This window comes from Gastrolobium bilobum, unplaced genomic scaffold (assembly GCF_033153095.1).
Source record: "Gastrolobium bilobum isolate Gb01-03AN ecotype WA unplaced genomic scaffold, APGP_CSIRO_Gbil_v1 utg4269, whole genome shotgun sequence".
NCBI lineage: Eukaryota > Viridiplantae > Streptophyta > Magnoliopsida > Fabales > Fabaceae > Gastrolobium > Gastrolobium bilobum.
This window is the reverse complement of record NW_026896672.1, coordinates 32,271-54,487: the sequence shown is the minus strand read 5'-3', so window position 1 is coordinate 54,487 and position 22,217 is coordinate 32,271. Positions and strand designations below refer to the sequence as shown.

The window sequence follows — 22,217 nt, the reverse complement described above, 5'->3', positions numbered from 1 at the left end:
TACGGCAACTTTTGCAAGCAAGATGCTTGCTTTCTCCTCATCAGGTGTTGATTTTGTTGTTTTCTCAGTTACCCTTTTCCTGTTTTTTACACAAGAGCTTTTTTTTTCCCCTCATGGTTTTGGGGGTTATGCCCAAAAAGTTGGTTCCGTAAGTTGAGATGAGACACAATCTGGCTTTTGTTTCTGTTTGTTTTTAATCTAATTTCAAGGTAATGCGATACATTCTCTCTCTTTTTTGGGCTCGGGGCTTGGTTGATTTTTTATTTTTTATTTTTTATTTTTCATTTGAGTGGAGGGTTTTCATAAATTTAGAGTTTTGAGCGGGGATTCTGTGAAATTTAGTAATGGGTCATTATGGATTTGACTCTAGGAATTCATGTTAACTTAATGTGCTATGTGTCATGCTATAGAACGTTGCCTGTGATGTAACTGCTGTAGATTGTTACTGTTGCTGGGAAGTGAAAGATGTGATTTACGTGTAGCTTTGAATGCTGAGATTTTTCTTTCACGTGTTAATTTATATTCTACATGTATGTCTAATTTGGGATAGTTTTGAACTCGTATATGCTTCCATTTCGAAGAAATTTTGAAGTCTAGTCTTGGTTGCAGTTCTATGGCTAGAATGTAAATGAATTAAGATCCCTTTCACTATGAAAGTATGAATGGATGATCTCACACGAGGTAGTATGAGAGAATTTTAAAGGTTCACGTACAAATAAATGATAATGGGAGAATACATTAAAATAAAATTGTCTACTGCATTTGATTTTCCTGGTAATCACCATTGTCAATATTTTATGTCTCATTATATTGTGATCCATCAATTTTTTGTTCTTCCCCTTAGATAGGACTTAGGATTTAGGAATCTTAGTGTAGTTTTCGGTTGGAAGATAGACATGATATTTTACGGATAATAAGGTGAGAAAACGTTTCTCATTTTAAACGATACAATTTTGTGAAATGTTAGTGTTTTGTGTATATTTGTTAGTTTTTTGCACTATTTACACCCTATGCATGTCTATAATGCGCGTCACATAACAAGCGCTAATTGGCCCCTGCACAAACATGCATCACCCACTACCTATATGACTTAAATATACATAACCCTATGGATGTCTTACTGTATTATTATAGTAAATTATTTTACAAAGATATTGATTCGATAAAAAAAATTGAAATTTGCATCACTATGATTGAAAGGCCAGTTGATTGAAGTAACAATACATGGAAAGCCCACACCACATATTATTTTCTTTTATATTTTGATATATTTTATTTTAAAACATAATTTATAATTAAATAAAAAGAAAAATAATAGTTTAAAGATCAAATTAAAAAATTACATAAATTTTATTTACTTATATCATATTTTTAAAATGAGAATAAGTTTTGAAGCGATGGTAAGATAAAATTGTGTAGGATGTAATACAAGCTCATCAAACAATGTCTTCCTATTTTATATAGTGCCCATTTGAATTATTTTATTTTTATCTTTTTTTCTTCTTATAAAGTAGAAGTTAGGCCAAACAGGTTTTGAGAAAAGTTCTTATAATGAAGAAAAAAATAATAATGAAAAAAAGAAGTCAAAAGCTCCTAATTAAAAGGAGCTATATATGGTGCCTGTTTGAATCCTCTCTTTTTTAAGCTAGAAGCTACTTATAAGCATAAACTAGGTTAAAAAGATTTTGAGAAAAACTCTTATAATGAAAAGCTCTTTTTTTTATAATGAAGAAAAAAACTAAAAACTCCTAGATGAGCTTTTTTTAAGCTCTTATTTACTTTTCTTGAATTATGTGCTCTTTCTTTAAATGAAGAGTTGTAAAGATAGAGAAAGCTAATTTTATTGAAATATGTGCTTTTAACTAACTTTAAGCTAAAATTTTTATGTAATTAACAAACAGCTTTTAGCTTTTTTTAAACTCTTTTTTTAATTTTAGCTTATAGTAGCTTCTAGCTTAAAAAAAGATCCAAACAGGCTCTTAAACTCTTATCAATTTTTTTTGAATTATGTGCTCTCTTCATTTTTTTTAAATGAAGAGACATAGAGATTGAGAGAGATAAGTTTTTCTTGAAATATGTGTACTTTTAAGTAACTTTTAGACTAATTTTTTATGTAATCAAAATAACTTTTAACTTTTTTTTTTTTAACTTTAGCTTAAAAGTAACTTTTAATTAAAAAAAAAAATCCAAACAGGCTCATAGTATTATTTTAACTATCATATCTTGTTAATGAGACGAGGCTTAAAAGTTAGAAAATAAAATAATAAATATTCTAATATTTTTGAACACATTCTTTAATATTAAATAAAACATTACACTAATTTCACTAAATAATCTAAATTGACATTAGGTAAACATTTTATTTCATCATGATAAAAAAAATTACAAGAAAGTCTATTATTATCAATTTTCTAAAACTAAATTAAATGTAAAGATGCGCACTGCGCATTTAGTTAGAGCGTGCTCGTTTGGCGCTGTCAATGATTAGTGAGTGACTCTTCCGTTTCTCTTCTGTGTCTGCGCTTCAAAGCAAGCAAGCAAGCACGCCACACACTGCATTTTCTTCTATTTCAAGAAAACCCAAAACTTATTTCTACTTTGTAATCGTCATTTTCTCACCTCCGTTTGTTGTTTTGCATTGCTTCCTGCAAAGTTCCACAACGACGTGGTTAGCAAGCTTTCTTTTTTTTAATTGCTTTTTAGGTTACATTTTATACACTGATGTAGAGTAGAGTTCCATGACCTTATAGTTAATTTCGTCTGCTTCAACATTTTACTGGTAATGGTTAATGGAGTTTCTTAATTAAAGCTCAACGTTTTGAAGTTCATTTTTTCTCTTCTTTTTTTTTTCCTCTAATTTTTACAGTGATTGTGTCACGTACCCATACATTTGGTGATCCTGCTGTAGCGTTTGGAAACTGTTTGATTGAGTGTTCTTACTTCTTGGTTAGCTGCTAACTACGTCATGGTATGTTCATGTTCCCTCTCTAAATTTTTATTATTATTCATTCTACAATATACCCATACAAATTTGTTGTAGCTCTTCAGGTGTAAATACTTGAATGGTTTTCTACGCTCGGAAAGTTCCAATGATTAGTTTTTTTTATGCCATCAAACTTGATTATTTGAATATTTACTGGCCAGATTTATTAAGTACAAGTTTATAATATTAAAAAAAAATCTCTTTTTTTTTTTTCTCCTTCATTAAGTTTTTTGGTTGAAAAATTATATAGGATTCAGAAGGTGCTAGCTCTCAGAATGACTATGATTGGAACACTGATGACGAGCTTGAGGTGTTTGGGATGCCATCTTCGGGTCCAATCTATTCTAGTCCTCAAAACTGTGGACATAATATGGTGGTAAATCCCGCATCCAATTTTTGTTACAATAAGTTTACTAAGATTTCAGCACAGGACTCTTGAAGTTATAAACATATATGTTATATATATGTTTGGATTAATGAAAATAGATGGAATGGAATGACATTGTTATTATTTGGATTGATTATATAGGATGAGATGGAATTGGACATCCAAGTCCTCTATTTATCTTCCCCCCAATTTGGAAGCATGGGATGGAAAGCAATGAAACTAACTTATTGTTGAGTCATTGACTAATCTCTTTGTAATTCCGTCCACTTCTCAAATAATGGAATGAAAACCTTACTTCGTTCTATAATAAAATACGCAGAATTTACATTCCATCCTATTCCCACCATCATTAATACTATAGAAGAACTTTTGTATTGCTCTTGTCCCTCGTGTATTCAGCTTTTATTTTTACTTTTCTGGTCTGATGGTTTATTGATTACGTCCACACTTTATATGATAATTTTTTATCTTTATATTCAAACTTTAATCAGTGAATAATGGTCAGTTTTTCTTTTTTCATAATTTGTTGATCAATCTTAAGCCTAATTTTATAACCTCTGGTGCATTTCTCTCTTGCAAATTCTTTAGGGAAAACATAGCATGAGTTTCTTCTTTTTGTAAGGTTGAAGTATTCCGTGTTCTGTTTAGGAGAGTGGCACAACTTCCGCGAGTGCTAAATATGCCAAGCTGATTCATCTCTTTGTGGGAATGGGATTTTCCAGAGAGACAGTGATCAAAGCAATTGAGGAAAATGGTTGTTTTTCTCGTTTAATATGTTTAGTAACTATTACTAGTACTGGCCCTGAACGATAAGATTTTGTTTTGTTTTAATCCATGGTAGGAGAAGATAATGAGGAAGACATTTTGGAAACTCTGCTAACACTTACTGCTGTAAGTAACTCTATATCAGTCGCCTAGTATTTTACCTTCTTGCCCATGTACCATTGTCTTGTGAACCAGTGATTCACATAAATTATGGTTTTGATTCAGATAAACTTGTTATTTAAGTATTATTCTTATGGCAGATTTTCAATCTTTCACATGTTAATTGCTTTTGTGACCTAATGTCAAGTTCAAAGCTCCCTCTACCTTAAACAAGGCTTTTTTTTACCCTTTGAAATGCTACAATTGTAGTAGAAAGATGGACATCATAATATGAATTGACTATCTGTCACAGATTAAAATCTGATTAAGTTTCTATTTGTGAATGACTAGACATTGTACAAGAATTTGATATGAATGGACTGTCCAGCATGTTAGATCACTGTCTTCCGTATATAAGACTACATTTTTTTTATTAACATCCTTGAGCTTGCAGACACCAGAGGATCCTCTGTCAGTAGCTTCCAGTAAGCCAAGTGCTTCTGCTGAGAAAACTGATATACCAATTGACTTCTCTGACGAGGATAGTTGTCCCGGAAGTGAGGTAGATTTATACCCCTATGATATTCTTTCTTATCATTTCTATCAATGATACAATCTAGAACTTCACGTTTTTCCTTGTAATTGCAATTCGTTATTCCTTGTAATTAAGTATTATCATTTTCCTCTACTCTGTTTAACTTAAATATACATAAAGCACTGCACTCTTTTTCATTGATCTATCATCATAGTATTGTGCATTCTTATGAGTAACCGGACTCTAGGAATCATTCAATTTAGGAGTCCTTTTCTGTACCGAGCTTGATAGGCTTATTGTCACTCGTCTTGAACATGAAATAGCTACAATAAGAAAATAAAACCAGCATTAATTTAGACACATTTGAGATGCACAGCGGATTAGAGTAAGAAGGAACTAAAAAAGTATAGTAAGAAAACCAATCGTGTCATAGAATTACCAGTCTACCACTATTGCCAGGTGAGAGGTTTAAAAATAATATAAGGTTCTTTATTATCTGTACATGGCTTTCAATTTTCTCATACAAGGTCGATAAATCAATTTTGGTACATCTAATGCTGAATCCGCATATTATTTCTCTTAACTAATTGCCTAATTGGTAACATATATCTGTTGTATGAAATATTTGGACCGAATAATCACACACTCACGATAGCAAAACAGAAAAGAGAGAAGGGAAGAAAAAACGGAGATACAGATTTACCTTAATTCACCCAACGTGGGCTATGTCTAGCAATGTTTCACTATATTCTCTTCACTGCACTCGTTACAAAGACTCTATTTACAAGAAGAATATAAATGGACTTAAAAACCCTAAGAAACAAGTAGCTATTCATGGGTTCAAGTTCAAACTACTAGAAAACATAAAAATAAAATGAACATAAGGCCCACAGTAGTACCATGGACTCTGTTGGCTTTCTCTGCGTCTCGTCAATAAGAGTTGTCATCAGAATGCGAAGTATGAGTCATACTCAATATGAAAGAGTAAAATTTTGCAGTCAATGGATATATTATTTTCATGGTTGAGTAGATATACTTACGGAGTGTATATAACAGTGGACTCTTTTTCAGGTAGCTGCACGAGTATATAGTGATTTTCTTTACCTTTCTAATCTGTATGGCCTGGTCTGTCTTGCTGATATCGTGTATCTAGGTTCCATTTAACTGTTTCCTTTTTATGCAGGAAAACACCTTCACGATAGAGAAGGATGAGACCTTGTCGATACTTGTGCATATGGGTTACCCTCTTGAGGAGGCTTTGATAGCTGTAAACAAATGTGGTACCAGCACTGTATAATTGTAGCTCTTATATGATATATGCTATTAACTTTTTTATTTTAAGTTTCTGTTTCTCTTTGGTTTGCATACACCAGAAAATATATTGTCATGAAAACAAATGAGCTTTACTAACAAGCAATGCAAGGATGCTTGCAATCTCCTTATTTTCCATGTAGCATCTGTAAATTTGATTGGTCATGATTCTTTAATATTTTGGCTTTTAATTATAACATTTGGCAGGTCCTGAAGCCGATATCAGTGAGCTGACAGATTTCATTTGTGCTGCTCAATTAGAAAAGGAAATTGACTCCCTTCTTCAAGATCCACCCGAAAAGAAAGGTGATGCGTCTGTTTATACACATAAAAAGGTGTGGCTTACAATCCTATTAAATTAGTTATAAGGTTTCTGGTTAACATGCCAATAATGCAAGTTCTTTTCTCAAATGATGTTATATAAATCTTCTGCTCTGCCAGATTAGAGATCATTATTATCCTCATACGAGTAAGAGAGTGAAGCTTCACAACAATAAATGGAAAAGCAGAATCTACCGGGCAAGTGAGAAGAAGCCATCAGCAATTGATATGGAGATGATACATCTCTCTCGTTCGATGAGAGGATTTAGTATACCCAATGAACTCTGTCCGGTGGTTGCAAGAAAGCTCCCAAATGAAGTAGCGGGTCCACCATACTTCTATTTTGAAAACGTGGCTCTTGCTCCTAAAGGAGTTTGGAATAAAATATCAAATTTTCTGTTTGAGATTGAGCCAGAGTTTGTGGATTCTAAATTCTTTTGCGCTGCAACAAGGAAAAGAGGATATATCCATAATCTTCCCATTCACAATCGCTCGCCCCTGCTTCCTATCCCACCGCTCACTATCCAAGATGCTTTTCCTACAACTAAAATGTTTTGGCCTTCGTGGGACAGAAGAACAACGCTCAATTGCCTTCTAGGTTCCATAGCTGCTGCCACAGCTACAGAGAGAATAAGGAAACACCTTGAAGGGTGTGATGCTGAACCTCCTCCTAATGTCCAACAGAATATACTTACAGAGTGTAAAAGGTGGAACTTGATTTGGGTTGGGAAAAACAAAGTTGCACCTCTAGAACCTGATGAGTATGAGATGCTGCTGGGATTCCCAAAGAATCACACCAGAGGTGGTGGCATCAACCGGACAGAGAGATACAGAGCACTTGGCAATGCATTTCAGGTTGGTCTGCTATGTTTTGAGTGTTACACTGACTATTTAAGTTTTCGCATATCATTGAAAGTGTTTTGCTATGAATATACGATGATAAGATGAAAAATCAAACTTTGTTATGGATATGATAACCCGTAATTAGGTGATAATTTAAAATAGTTCGAATGAAAATTAAGCTATTTTTTATATTTTACCTCTCGGTTTCATTTGAAAGCTCATTGGATTCAGGTTGATACAGTTGCCTACCATCTTTCAGTGTTGAAGGGTCGTTTTCCAAATGGCATTAATGTCCTGTCTCTCTTTTCTGGCATTGGAGGTGCCGAGGTTGCTCTGCATCGACTTGGAATAGTGCTAAAAAATGTGGTATCTGTGGAAATAGTTGAAGGGAACAGAAATATTCTTCGAAGTTGGTGGGAACAGACCAACCAAGGGGGAAATTTAATTGAGGTTGAAGATGTACAACAAGTCTCTTTAAATCAGCTGGGGCAGTGGATAAACAATATTGGTGGATTTGACCTCATTATTGGCGGAAGCCCCTGCAACAACCTTTCTGGCAGTAACCGAGTAACTCGACATGGGCTAGAGGGTGAACACTCTTCACTTTTTTACGAATATTTTAGGATAGTTGAGGCAGTAATGGATATACAACGAAATGAGCCTATGTCAAACAAAAACTGTACATGGTAGATTTTATTGACTCGTAGTTTTGTAGGAGAAGAATTCAAAATAAAGTATATAACTGGAGGAGAATTCAATACATATCTGAAATTGAAAATTCTTCTGTAATTTTGTTTTATTTATTTTTTTGGTCATAATTTTTTATGTTATTTTGGTCTCACCTGGTTTTGCTTTACATCAATAAGTTTTATATGATTTCAACTACGTCTTAAGCATACCAGTCCACATGCTAACTGATATGCATATAGGCTGGGTAATAACCGTGTAATAGGGAAATTGCTTAGAAATAAATGTCACAGCACACAGTCATAATTCTTCCCTCCTTGCTTTTATTCATTGTTTATATTTTTGTTGTTAATAGTTATTTTGCTTGGAGGGAAAAATTAAATTCAATATTTTTTACTTTAATTCAAAAAAATAAAAAATAAACCGGCTACCTTTCCAAATGTCGCACCCATAAATCCCGACCTTGTAAAGTCAGGGCATTAGTGCCTGCCTTATAGGAGAATGCATTAGTTAATTTATAATAATGTGTTGAAGCCAAGCTTGTAATTTGGCCCGTTAAGTATCCAAAGTCCTATTCCTAATTCCCTTGTAAGTTGGTGCCCATTATATTTCGCAGATTTTAACCGCGGAAATGGCTTAAGGGATTTATAAGTTGGTGGTAATTCTGTTAATGGTCCGAAAATATAGGTAGGAGATATTCATCCAAAAAATGAAAAAAAAAACAAAGCTAATCCTATTTTGTCAATATGGTATGAAAATCTGCACTCACATAAAAAAATACCAATGTTCCTTTTCATGACCAAATAGTTATGCCTGGGCATTCCCCTATTTCTCTGTTCATAATCATAGTAATGGTTAATAGCAATGTTATCAAACTCGGCTCGAACTAGTCAGGTTTATCTGAAACTTGATGAATCGGTTATCTAACAAATTCGAGTCAAGCAATATCCCTCTGTGCTTGAAATAATTAATCTTATATTCAAATATTGAAAAAATTTCATAAACCAAACAAATTTTACTTTACTAGAACAAGTATCACAACCCATTGGTGAGCCTTGGCTCTGATGCTATCTATCTCATTTGATGATTGCTATGGAGTGAAGCTAAATCCTCTCACGTGTCAAACTTTGCCATTTTAAGGACACGTTAAGATAATAATGTTGTGCAACGAGGAAAACACATCTGGAACCCATTTAAGTAACAGAAAAAAAAAATCAATTAATTTGCAAACTCTTTGTTTCTGCACTCACTTTCTCTCTGCACTTAAAAGCAAGCATGCACTGCATTTCTTGTGTTTCAAGAAAATACAGCAAAAAACCCAGAACTTCTTGGTGATGGTATTTTAGTTGTTCCCTCTCTAAATTTACTATTTCTCTGCCATTGAACTTGATTTTTTTAATATTTACTGACAAGATTTATAAATTACAAGTTTAGAATATTAATTTATGTTTCCCCCCTCTTTTATTAAATTTTTTGGTTGAAAAAATATATAGAATTCAGAAATTGCTAGCTCTCATAATGACTACGTTTTGAAGACTGATGTCAAGCTTGAGGTGTTTGGCATGCCATCTTCTAGTCAAGGAAGCTATTGACAAAATGTGGTGATAAATTATTCATCCAATTACTTTACAATAATTTTGCTAAAATTTTAACATTATAAAGTTTGAAACATATACTTTATAATAATTTTTTGTACATTTTTATGAGTTTATTTGTACAAAAATTATTATGAAGTATATCTTTCTAACTTTGTAGTGCTGAAATCTTAGCAAAATTATTGGATGCACAATTTATCACCACATTATGTGTCAAACACGTCAAGCTCCAGTGTTCGAATCATAGTTATTTTGAGAGTTAGCACCTTGTGAATGCTATTTAATTCTTCAACCAAAAAATCGATAAACGAGAAAAAAAATACATAAATTAATATTCTAAACTTGTAATTAATAAATATGGTCAATAAATATTAAAAAAATCAAGTTTAATGGCTGAGAAATAGTAAATTTAGAGAGAGAACAGCTAACATACCATCACTAAGAAGTTTTGGGTTTCTTGCTGTATTTTCTTGAAACACAAAGCGCGTGCTTGCGTTTATGAGCACAGAGAGAGTTAGAGGAGAAACGAAGAGTTTAATGTATTAAATGAAGTTGCAGATGTTTTTTCCTTTTCATGAACATCCATTGAAGCCAGGGCATCTTTATATTCCACCTATTTCTCTGTTCATAACATAATAATGAATGCATGACATCAGTAATCAGGTAAAGTTCAACGAAAAAGAGAATATAAAATATCCTTGGATAGAAGGTAGCCTATAAACACAAGAAACTTGGGTAGAAATATCCTTGGAAGTAGTAGATTTTTATATTGACAAGTACTTTTTACTTGAAAATTAAGAACTTGGCCAGATAAATCACACAAAGCAAACAGTTATTCCATTTTAGTTTTAAGTACTAACCCTTTTGTAAGTTAAGACAGATAAACCTCGACACTTGCAGTTTTTATAAGTTGACAAACAGGACAAACATTGATAAATCCATCACAGTCCTTACACAAGCACAGGTGCCTACAAGGTATCAACAACATGGAAACCTCCTTTGCCTTGCATGCTCTGCAAGTCAAATTCTCCATTCCTTGGTAACTCTTGTAAGTAGATTTGACAGGCATACCTGGAATGCTCATGAAGTTATTGGGATCTATGTATGAGGCAGCATCATCAACTTCACTGTCTCCAAACCCTTCCTTACCTTGCTCAACTCCTTGTGAAATTGCCTGCTGGAGATTATTCCTTAACGTATTGACAACTGACTCATTATACTTTGCTCTATAGTGCCAGTTTTGTGCTTCAATGGCTACTTGCTTTAATCTCTCTGCTAGTTCCCCAGTTTTACGGTTCATGTTCTCTAGCTCCACATCTTTTTCCTTTAGCTTCTTACTAATACCTTTCTCAATGGAAGTAAAAAGAGAAGCCATGTGTTTTTGCTTCATGTCTCTTACTCCTTTGGACAATTGTTCCTTCTGTGTAGAAATGAATTGGAATAACATGAAAAAAGTGCAAAATAACCAAACCAAGAATCATACAAAATTGATGATTAAATAATCGAAGTATAATTTCTAGTTCTATATATCTTTGTGAAATAGTAAAAAAATTACAGGCTCCAAAATAGTCACCCTGACTCGCTGAATATTTTAAACACTTGAGGTAAAGTGTTCAAAAAGAAATAATTCTTCAAGAGAGTGATGCCCGATGAATAAGGCAATGAAAGGCCTACCAACAAAAGGAAAAAAAGTATACCCAAAATGACTGCATAATGATATATTTGAAAAAGCAGGATACAAACGCAAGCTGATAAAGAAAAATGATAGGATTTGATCAGAGAGTAAAGGAACAATAAAGGAAATAAACGGAAATGGATGGCTTCTGTATTACTGTAACTGGTGTAGCATAAAAATCAATAGTTTATCTAATGAGATCCCCTTCTCTCCTATTTATCACAAATTCCCCATATATACAGGGTTCATAAATACGAAATAACCACCCATATAAACAGAATTAATCAACCATAAATGGAAAGAATGTTTACAATTTCCTCTTTCTCGAATTGGATTAAGCCACAGATTAGTCATTCATACCTTTCTAATGAGCAGAAATATTTCAAACATGAATAATTTGCACCCCGAAGACCTCCCACAACCAACATCACAAAATAAAAAAACAAAGAGATAAAATGATAGATTACCTGAAGTTTAATATACTGATCCAACTCTTCCTGTTGCCTATCAAACTCTGTTTTGATATTGTCACTAAGGGACAATATGACAGAAGGCGTGGCAGTCATGCTGCCACTCACTGAAGTAACAGATGAGTTGCGCTCATCATCATCATACGAAAGCCTCAATCCTGTTGACACCGGGTTAGGGTTTGGAATACTTGCTGATCGATCAGCATCATCTTGATAGACATTGTAATTTAAGGAAATCTGAAGCCTTTGCTGCTTTGAGATATCTTCCATTTCCTTGCCTCGCTTATTAGGCTGAATCATGGAACCGATATGCTCATTTCCGAAGTAATTAACTGGATCAACATTACATCCAGCTTGTACTGCAAGAGAAATTGTGTGTTCATCACTCAGTGATAATTTAAAACCACAGATAAAGTACAGGAATTATCAAAGGAAACAAAAATTAATTGAAATGGTTATTTAAGGAACTGCGTAATCTGTAACAAACAAGTAATAATTTCTCATTTTACAACAGAACATAATAATATCACAGCTAGCAACAGCAATTATAAACAATCATCAGTTTGTAGGTTGGATACAGTACATGATACAAGTAACGAAAAAGGCCTCTTGTTACAAGAAATACAAATTCCATGTCAAGGGCCATTACCATTCTTGTGTTCCAACATCAAAATACATGATAAAGGATGCAGGATAAGTAGGTGCAGAAATCAGCATTGACCATGTCCTGCAAGTTCAGGCGCACATACATACAATACACACAAGCAAAACATGCACACGTGCAATAAACAAGACAAGTTCATAACCTATGAATATTGCACTCCACCCTTATTCAACAAAAGAGAGAAGATGCAGTCATTGTGCCTGTTGCAACAATGAATAAAGGAGGAAAGAATAGTTGAAAGTAAAGGATGGAAGGTGACACTTGAGTAAAAACCCAGAAAAAGAACATAAAACCAAGTAACTTTAAACGCATTTAACCAGACAAACATACTCCAATCAAAAGCATAAGGACAGCAAAACAAAGAAGAGATACCCTGCTTAACAACAGCATTCAATGAAAAAATTTATAATCACATGACAAAAGGAAGGAGAAAACTCACAATTTCCAAACAACTGCAGCTGATTTGCCACATTAGCTTGATACTGAAATTGAGTCCCGTCCAGAAAAACAGGAAGCACAGGATTTCTCTCGTTGCCCCCCAACATTATCCCAGGAAATCTGATTGCCTAAATCAACTTATGTAGCTTTAAAAGAAAACTATTTAAGCTTCAATTATCTACAGGGACGGAAAAAAGGGAGAACTTGCCATCAAATTTTAAATTATGAAACACTAACAGCAAATATTCCAGCACCATTAATTACATCAATAGAATAATTTAAACTATATGACATGAAAGCCTATTTCTTGGATTCAAATCATAATTTTTCAATTACAAAGGAGCAGCTTTAACACTGCTCTAGGCTTACCTTCATATAACCAATTTCAAATAAGTAAAAAAAAAAGCATAGAAGTAGTACAATGACATGATGAATTCCCCAAAAAAATTATTGAATTTCACCAAAATCCATTAAATCAGTTGATAAACTGACAGAGAAAATATATAGCATTCCCATAAATTGGCATATATGCTCTTTTCCCCATTTTTGATCATTTTTTATTAATTAATCCATAGAAAATTAGAAATTGGCACACCTCATTGCTTCCTTTCCAACACAAGGCCAAGTGAAGAATAGAAAAGGAAGTCATAAGAGTGTAGAAATTGGCATATGTGTCCAACAGAATGTACTTAAAGAGCGTAGAAAGGGGAACTTGGTTGGGAATGGGAAAAACAAAGTGGGACCTCTAGAACCAGATCAATATGAGATGCTGCTGGGATTCCCAAATGATCACACCAAAGGTGTTAGATTCACCCAGACAGAGATACACAGAGCACTTGGCAATGCATTTCAGGTTGTTATGCTATCTTCAGGATAACTACCCGAAATGCATTGCCATGTGCTCTGTATATCTCTGTCTGGGTGATTCCACCACCTCTGGTATGATCTTTGGGGTTGACTATAAATCACAAATAAAAGCAGTAAAGCCTTGGGGTTGCACAGAGATCCAACAACAAAATCCCGGAAAAGAGGACCTAATATTCACCTTATCCAATCATATAAAATAGCTAGGGAACTCATTCTTATGCAGAACAAACATTTGGGCAAGTTTCCTGATGCAAATATGCAACATTGGATATATTAACCAATTTCAAATTAAACAACTCCCCATGAATGTCCATTAAAAATTTGAGCGCAAGATGATCTCTAATGAAAAAGACATGATTATGTGCAATCAAAACTGAATATTTAGCCAATAGAGAATGGAAAAAAAAAAAAAAAAAGATGAAGATCATAAGTGATTTATAAAAACGAAAAACTTGAAAATATTTCACTCAAGTTTATAAAAACAAAATCTTTGAAAAATAAATAAATAAATATATGCCATGACACATAACAGAACATGATAACAAATGGTTACCTTGATGTTCAGGACCTTTGTGAATGTTGGTCTCAAGGGTAGAAAAATGAAAATCCGCAATGCAATCCACTGTAAAGTGTAAACCAAGCAAATCAGGCACTACAATCTAAAAAGATGAAAACTTTGTAATATAAAACAATGGAAGAACAATTCAAATAAGAACCCAATAAATACCTTGAGATTGAAATGCTTTCTAGCAAGGAAAAAAAGAAAAGAAAGATCAAGTTGATATACATCCAAAAATAACCACGGAGCAAAAGGATCTGAGAGAAAAAGAACAGGGTGAGAGATCTAGAAAGGTAGGTTGGAGAAAGTGGATGGATGGTGGATGAATGATGATTGATTAATAGAATAGAATAGTGTAGAGGAAGACGAAGGAGTAGATGTTGCAGATGAAATGGCTAGACAAATTAATAATTTTTTAGTATTGAAATTTGAAGCCATTACTTCTTCTTTTTTTGGAGAATAATCATTACTTCTTTTATGGTCTATAATATAATTGTAGTCAATTATTTTTATTTATTTATTTTGACGGATTGATTGGATAATGGAAACTGACAATCAGTGTTTTAAAACTCGGCGACGGGTCGACCCGAGACTTGATGATCCGGTGGGTTTTTCGGTCCGAGCAGGTAGATGGATTGTTTCTGCAGTCAACCCAGATTGAACCGGTTGACCTGGTAGAAACTCGGTTGACCTGGTGACTCGGATTAGACCGATTATTCCTTCTTATTTTTTTGGTAAATTTTTTTTTTGTTGATAAGAACTCTTGAATTAAATCATATTCATATTTTATTATGAATATGATCAAAAGTAAGGTGAAAATAATAAGGTATTTTAGATTAGTGTAGTTCCCCAGATTGAACCGGTTGACCTGGTAGAAACTCGGTTGACCTGGTGACTCGGGTTAGACCGATTATTCCTTCTTATTTTTTTGGTAAATTTTTTTTTTTTGTTGATAAGAACTCTTGAATTAAATCATATTCATATTTTATTATGAATATGATCAAAAGTAAGGTGAAAATAATAAGGTATTTTAGATTAGTGTAGTTCGTTTATGTAATTTAGTTGCATCTTATAATGATCTCATGAAGTTAAGTGGTGATAAACACTGATGGTCTCATGATCTCATCTCAACGATGGACACTTTTTTTTAGTGTATATTTCATGCATACTATTTGTTATCATGATAACGGTGACACTCTTTTCTTAGTGTATATTTCATGCATACTATTTGTTATCATGATTTAATTTATTCGTATCATGTCAAGCACAAAAGGTGCATTTAACTTATATTGCAATTTTAATCCAATATTAGGATATGGTTTAGAGCTAGAAGCTTACAAGTATATAATATTTGCTATCATTAAAAATCAATTTATTTTTTGAAGCTCATTAATAGTTTTCTTATGTGAATTTTTATTAATATAAGTAATATTTTTATACTTTTAATATGTGAACAGTAAATCCGGTTCAACCCGGTTGAACCAATGACCCAGCAACCCAGTACCTCGACCGGTTCGAGTTTTAAAACACTGCTCATAAGTCATACCACAATGTGAAGACAGAGAGGGACCCCACCCCTCTCGTTATGCGGAAGGCCGCTTATTATCCGTAACATCTGCCATGCATGACTTCAGAAGCACAACGTTGTTCTTGCCTTGCCCTTGAAGTTGTTTTGGAAGTGAGTGGGTTTTTGGTTTTACATTGAGGTAGTGTTTGGTTGGGGAGAAGTTAAAACTTTGCTGGCTAAGTGCATGTGGGAATCTGAGTAAACCACGTTTGGTTGGGGATTTTTGGAAAATATGCCCATCAAACCCACTTGCCCTGCAATGCAAGAAGAAGTGTAAAAATTGGATTTGAGCACTGTTGAAGAAGCCGTTTCAACAGGTGGTATTGGTTTAGGAAATCGGATATGTGAAAAAGGTGGAGAATGGGGTGACAAATATACCCCTCCTTCTTAGCTTCAACAGGTGCAAGAAGAATGTGCAAACACAAAATGCTGTTTCAAATCACCGACGTTGTTAGCTTCATTTCCACGCCATTCCCGTGGGATTGCAGTGACTCTCCTTCATTTGGCGCAACCTTGCGTTAAATTCTTGGCTTTTAACATCAAAGTTGGCGTCATTAGCTTGAAGTTGACGCTAATGGCGTCAACTTGGCGCAACTAGCGTGAGAGTGGGAGAGATGGCAAACATAAACAGAGACGGAAACGGAGTGGAAAAGAGACAGAGATGGCAAACATAGACAGAGAAAGACGTTGTGGATGTTGCCGTTGGGTCAATAAGTTTGTAAAATAAAAGGGTTATTTAGTCGGAGGGTTATTTTGTAATTTCACTAAATTTACCCATCAATATTTTATCTTCAACCAAACACACATTCAAGAATTTCACATAATTTTCCTGGTAAATTTTTACTCAACCAAACAATTTTTTTTACATTTTCCTACCAAACTCACTTTTCAACCACTTCTGTATCAATTACATTATCCTATTATTCAAAAAAATTCTCCTCAACCAAACGCCCCCTGAGTTAATTTCGTGTTAATGACTAAATTTTCTTTCAGTAAACTCAAAAGACATATTCTACTACTATCATCTTAATATATGATGTAATATATGAAGTTGTAAAGTATATGTGGATGGTGTTTCACTTGTCTCGTGAACGTGATTTTTTTATTTCTCGTGACTTTTGATATATTTTATGGGTTTTATAAGAGTTATGTTGTAGAAAAAGTGATTGTGTAATTTTATAGAGATTCGTTTTGCGTGCCGTAATTTATTTATTTTTTCTTCAAAAAATGTGGGCCCCACAAAATATTGTGTGTGTAGGAAAGTTTGTTGTGTCATGTTAAATGACAAATTCAAACCCCATATTTTATACAATATACTAAGGCGAAAACTTTTCTAATGTTGCAAGTAGTTTTATCTCTCATGTCATTCAAATTTTTTTATGTGGGTCTCTTTATTTAAGTTAATAAAAATACTTAAAAAATGAAATATTGTGAGATAGCGGGAGATGATTTCTTTCCGGTAACATGAAATACTAAGGGATTTATATTTCTCCAAAAAAATTGAATGAAAATTGAAAGGACTAATACAGCAAAAGAAACTTCTCCTGTTGTTGGAGAAGTGTTTTTCCTATATACTAATGTTGTATTGAAGTGTTAGTATTCCTTTTATTTATTTTTAGAGTTCTATATTAAGGGCAGACTTCTATGAAAAATACATGATTAGTTTATTTTGAATTTGATAATATTCTCTTGCTTTATGTTCTAAACTCACGTGATGAATTCTATAGGCTCTAAGAGATATTAGACTTTATCCACACAAGTGTATACTTGTGAAACCTTAGCCTTCTCTATTGTTATTATGCATACACACCACATCATTCGCTAGCTCCCAAATCTCATATTAATTACGATCCTCTCAAATTGAGCAATTGCACCATTTGTGAAAATCGTTAAACTTCGATTCACATCCAATCATGGTGAATACACATAGCACAAAACCACCATTCATCGCAACAACAATTGTTGCCGCCACCACCAAAGCCTAACACGCAAGAGATGAATGGTTTGGGCGCTGACCAAGAAGAAGATTCGGTCCCACCAAGCCAGTCCAATCCCCACGCGACTACCCATCAACCTGATTCAATCCAAGTTGTGGTGACCCTGTTGATGCAATGTTTTGATGACATTAAATGTCGTTTCGTGAGCACTAGGGTGAAAATGCAAGGCTGCATGGTCACGAGCAAAGCCAACCTAAAGGAGAACAAGCCAAAACAAATGAGCTACCCATCTAAAACGAGGAGCATGAGGATAACCTAATTACCATTTACATCATGGTCTTGCCATTCACCAGAGCTAGAAACAACCGAACCTAGCTCACTATGATGGAATTAAAGATCTGCATGAGCATCTAAATGCCTTTAAGATGGCCAAGTACGTCGTGTGAGCCAAATATTTGTTCTTTGTAGAGTATTTGCTTCCTTTCTCACTAGACTAGCCCTACATTGGTTCAACGCCCTGCTATCCGTTCCTTCAACTCATTCAAGGATGTCTCCCAGATGTTCTTCCTAAGCTTTGCTACCAGCAAAATTCATCCAAAATCATCTCAGACCCTATCACGAATCCGAGAAAAAGAAGGTGAGCCACTTCACAACTATTTGAATAAGTTCAATGCAGAAACCATATAAGTCTACAACTTGAACGAAAATTTGTATCTACACCTGCTCATAATCGGTATCCACACTACACCATTCTCTAAGTCTCTGAACAAGACCTCGATCAATAACTTGACCAAGTTCAATGTGAGGTCCTCCAAGTATGTGGATTTGGAAGAAATCAAAAGGACAAATGTCGAGTATAAAGAGAACTCCTTTTGGCGAGTGCCATGACATCGAGGGGCAATGGAGTAAAAGGAACTCAAAGGTCAAGACTAAGAGCATTGACCTCTGCGTACACCCTTACATATCGAGGTTCCAGATCTAGACATAATTTGCCCAAACTGAGTTGTGACAGTGACACGTTGAAAGGCCTAAACCCATCCAAAATCGAGGAAAGGTAGACTTGAGTAACATTGCGTATTTACTTATGGGTATGGTTGTTTACAAAAAAAATGATAGGTATGGTCACACTACAAATAAATGTCATGATCTTTGAGACGCCATCAAAAGAGTTGTGCGAGACAGTTGATTGAGGTAGTATGTTATCTATATTTAACAATCAAAGGTAATAGAGAATCCCGTATATAATCAAATTCAACACTTTAGAATAAAGTTAAATGAACTTGACTAACATAATTCAAAACACCCGTTCATGTATAGCTAAAGCTTGAGGAATTTTCATATTGTTTTAATTAACTCATATAATGAAGTCTTAGGCCCAGCTTAAACTATGTGTGTATTTAGTCAAATTCAATGAATATACCAAGTTGGTGATGACAAAAGAAAATTATATAGCAACATAGCTTGTTGGCTATCCAACTTTCTCCTCAATCATCGTTCATTTCTTAAGAATTGGGCATGGAGGCGGTCAAAGTTCATTTTTTTGGCCTTCTTCAAGCACAAGCATCTTCAACTGCACCAGCAACAACGGATTGCTTGCGCTGTGTAGGAAGATATGATAGAGAAAGTAAAGTACCTTCAAAGGAAATACCCCTGCAACCGTAATGTTTATGACCTACAGTAGTTATAACACAATGATTTGAGGGTAATGCTTTATAACTCATTTAAGTATCAAACAAACAATAAATTCTTGAACGCATGCATACAATTGGTAGCACATAGTTCGCTTGCTGAAATAAAGTATGACCATGATCATAAGAAAGTGCCCCAACACTATTCAATTCTACGCTAACCGTTGGACTCTTTCATTTTGTTTCTCCTCTACAAAGACAAAACAGTGGTTCGATTAATGATATCTTAACACCTGTAAAGAAGCAAACAAAGACAAGCGCAAATTAAATTAGTTTAATTAGAACACAAATAGGGTCTAAAGTCAGAAAAATTAATTTAGAGGCGAAGGATAAAACTTGAAATATTTTCAGGATAAGAAAACATTTATAGTACTTTCCTGGGTATCTAATTTATAAATTAAATTATTGAGATTTTATATGGATATGCCTCTAGATTATTTGAGAATGCTCTGTTTTAACTTAAAATCGACCGTATAAAATAGATTTAAACCTACAACTCTTCCTAATTAGTAGACTCAAGGCATGTTAATTTTAGTTACAAGGATAGCGCAAACTGGCTATTAGGTCAGAGGTTGCCTGTATCAAAGCCATTTTCATTCTATTCTATCCATGAATATATTAAAAGAAAAATAATAAAAATATAGGGACACCAAAAGATTAAAAAAAAAAAAACAAAGGTGAATTAGCTGTATAGTTTATGCCCATATAGATTTTTGTGTATAATGAAAATTTAGATAATCCTCTCATGTATTTTTAAAAATATTGTTATATAGATGCTATGCAATAAAATATTATTTTGATATTTTGAAAAAACATGAAAAGAACATATTTATTTAGTGTAGCTAAATTGTCTGTTACCATTGATCAACAAATGACTGTAATTAACAAATTTACTAAACTTTAAAGTTAATTGTAATATTTTTTTTCTCATGAATATTAAAAGGTCTCTGTAATAAATAAAAAATTCAGGTTAAGATTAATATATAGTACACGCTCAAATATTATTAGAAGGGTTTCGTGTAAGCAGAGAAGAACAAAGAGAGAGACGGGGTAGAGGAAGATGATCATACCCGTTCGTTGTTTCACCTGTGGAAAGGTCTCTACTCATCCAATACTCTATTTCTTGCTCTTTTCAAGGCAACTCATAGATTAACTTTTTTAAAGTTTGGGCCTTTTTTAACGATTTCAGGATTTAGGGTTTTACTTAATTGACGCTCAAATTGTTTCGTTTTCTCCCATTTTAGGTCATTGGAAACAAATGGGATCCCTATCTGGACCTTCTGCAGGCAGATTACAGTGAAGGGTCAGTACCCTAACCCTTCTCTTTTCAAATTTCTGTGCTTTTTTTTTTTTGAAGATTAATCAAAAGTTTCAAAGAAAAAAAAAAATCCTTACATAATATTAGGGCTACATGCAATGTGTATGATTTAGCTTGAAATAAATTTGTCGGAACTTGTCAATGACCCGATAGCTCTTGTTCCTTCCCCCATTCCTACAAGGCCTCCTATATTAATCGATAACCCTTTAAAAAGAAAAAAAAAAAAAAAAATGGGCTTTAAGAATTTTAAGCATAAATTCTGGCCCTGTTGTTGCAGCATTTTTATTGCTAAAAAGTTATCATATAATATTGTTCTTCACCAACTGCATCCCTTAAGGGATATTAGGTACCATTATATATATATATATATATATATATATATATATATATATATATATATATATATATATATATACTTGGGGTTCGTTTCTTCTACGGTAAATGTAGATAACTTATCTACAGTGAGCCCAAAACTACGTCGTTTTGAGGCGGAAATCAATGTATTTTTGTAATTATAATTTATTTCAGAGTTATAATAGTATTTTTCATTATAAATTTTTAATTTTTCAATCCAAAACGACGTTGTTTTAGGAGCGAATGTAGATAACTTACATTCACTTTAGAAACATTAAAGCCATATACTTGATTCCTTGACGGCCTTTCATATCTACCATCTGATCAATACTAGTTTTATTAACTCAATGATGGATTGCAGAGATGCATTGGATGCTCTGGGGCTGGTTCGTTATTGTTGTAGGCGCATGCTTATGACCCATGTTGACCTCATTGAGAAGCTACTGAACTACAATAGTAATCTCTGTCTCCCTTTATTATTCCTTTTATGCGTGTCAATTTTTTCAATATCATTCGGTTTTGTACTGATCATACAATTGTTTGCAGCTCTGGACAAGTCTGATCCCAGTTAAGAAGGCTTAAGGAATTACAGATGAACAAGATCTGGCCATGTGTTAATGTCTTCTTCTTCTTTTTTCCCCTTTACCTTCTTCAAATTGTTTTGCAACAAGCAGGTCTAGTTTGTATGGTGGTTCAGATCAATTGTACTTGTTGTCCGTTCTTGAGAGGGGCTATGATAAGGTGAAGCTTATGTTAATTTCTTAATTTTAGTCAGTGTGATACAGAGCTGTCTTTTGATATTATTGTATCATACAATGATCTGAAAAACCAAACTTCAGAAGACTTCTGACATGTAGTTATAAAAAAACTGATTATTTATGAATGTCAAATGTGATACTAATGCATGTTGTAAGTTTATATTTAGGAATATTGCTACCTGACTTACTCTCCATTTTGCAATTTAACCTTTTTATATAATGAGTGTAGTGTTAATTTAGGGATGAGCTTTATATGAAAATTTTACCCTTGAAATTTTCATCCCATATTTGAATTGAATATCAAACTGATTCCTAGTAGTTTAATTTTAGACTATATGATTGGTGTTCTCAGAAACCATGACAATTTCAATTAATTGCTAAGTTGCAAAGTTGGT

At 33.6% G+C, this 22,217-nt stretch overlaps 3 protein-coding genes across 6 annotated transcripts; 2 read left to right on the top strand and 1 right to left on the bottom strand.

The window, feature by feature from the left end:
• The first annotated feature begins 4,205 nt into the window (after positions 1-4,205).
• On the top strand, positions 4,206-7,935 carry LOC133301372 (DNA (cytosine-5)-methyltransferase DRM2-like). Its single transcript, XM_061500994.1, has 7 exons — positions 4,206-4,262; positions 4,690-4,797; positions 5,842-5,895; positions 5,954-6,050; positions 6,289-6,416; positions 6,556-7,257; positions 7,477-7,935. The coding sequence occupies exons 1-7, from the start codon at positions 4,206-4,208 to the stop codon at positions 7,933-7,935; spliced, it is 1,605 nt and encodes a 534-aa protein (XP_061356978.1).
• A 2,306-nt stretch (positions 7,936-10,241) lies between these two features.
• Positions 10,242-14,633, bottom strand: LOC133301381 (probable BOI-related E3 ubiquitin-protein ligase 2). Of its 4 annotated transcripts, none has more exons than XM_061501005.1 (5): positions 14,369-14,633; positions 14,195-14,263; positions 12,776-12,952; positions 11,670-12,031; positions 10,242-10,947 (listed from the first exon to the last, which is right to left on the bottom strand). In XM_061501005.1, exons 3-5 carry the CDS (start codon positions 12,879-12,881, stop codon positions 10,399-10,401), a joined length of 1,017 nt encoding a protein of 338 aa, XP_061356989.1. In that variant the 5' UTR covers positions 12,882-12,952; positions 14,195-14,263; positions 14,369-14,633; the 3' UTR covers positions 10,242-10,398. The 4 variants fall into 4 exon arrangements, with proteins under 4 accessions (XP_061356989.1, XP_061356991.1, XP_061356992.1 ...); XM_061501007.1 differs by having other exon boundaries at positions 12,776-12,920; XM_061501008.1 differs by having other exon boundaries at positions 12,776-12,902.
• Positions 14,634-20,452: 5,819 nt separating this feature from the next.
• Positions 20,453-21,977, top strand: LOC133301383 (DNA-directed RNA polymerase subunit 10-like protein). The gene is made up of 4 exons (XM_061501014.1): positions 20,453-20,488; positions 20,637-20,695; positions 21,426-21,520; positions 21,611-21,977. Exons 1-4 carry the CDS (start codon positions 20,453-20,455, stop codon positions 21,634-21,636), a joined length of 216 nt encoding a protein of 71 aa, XP_061356998.1. The 3' UTR covers positions 21,637-21,977.
• The last annotated feature ends 240 nt before the right edge of the window (positions 21,978-22,217 follow it).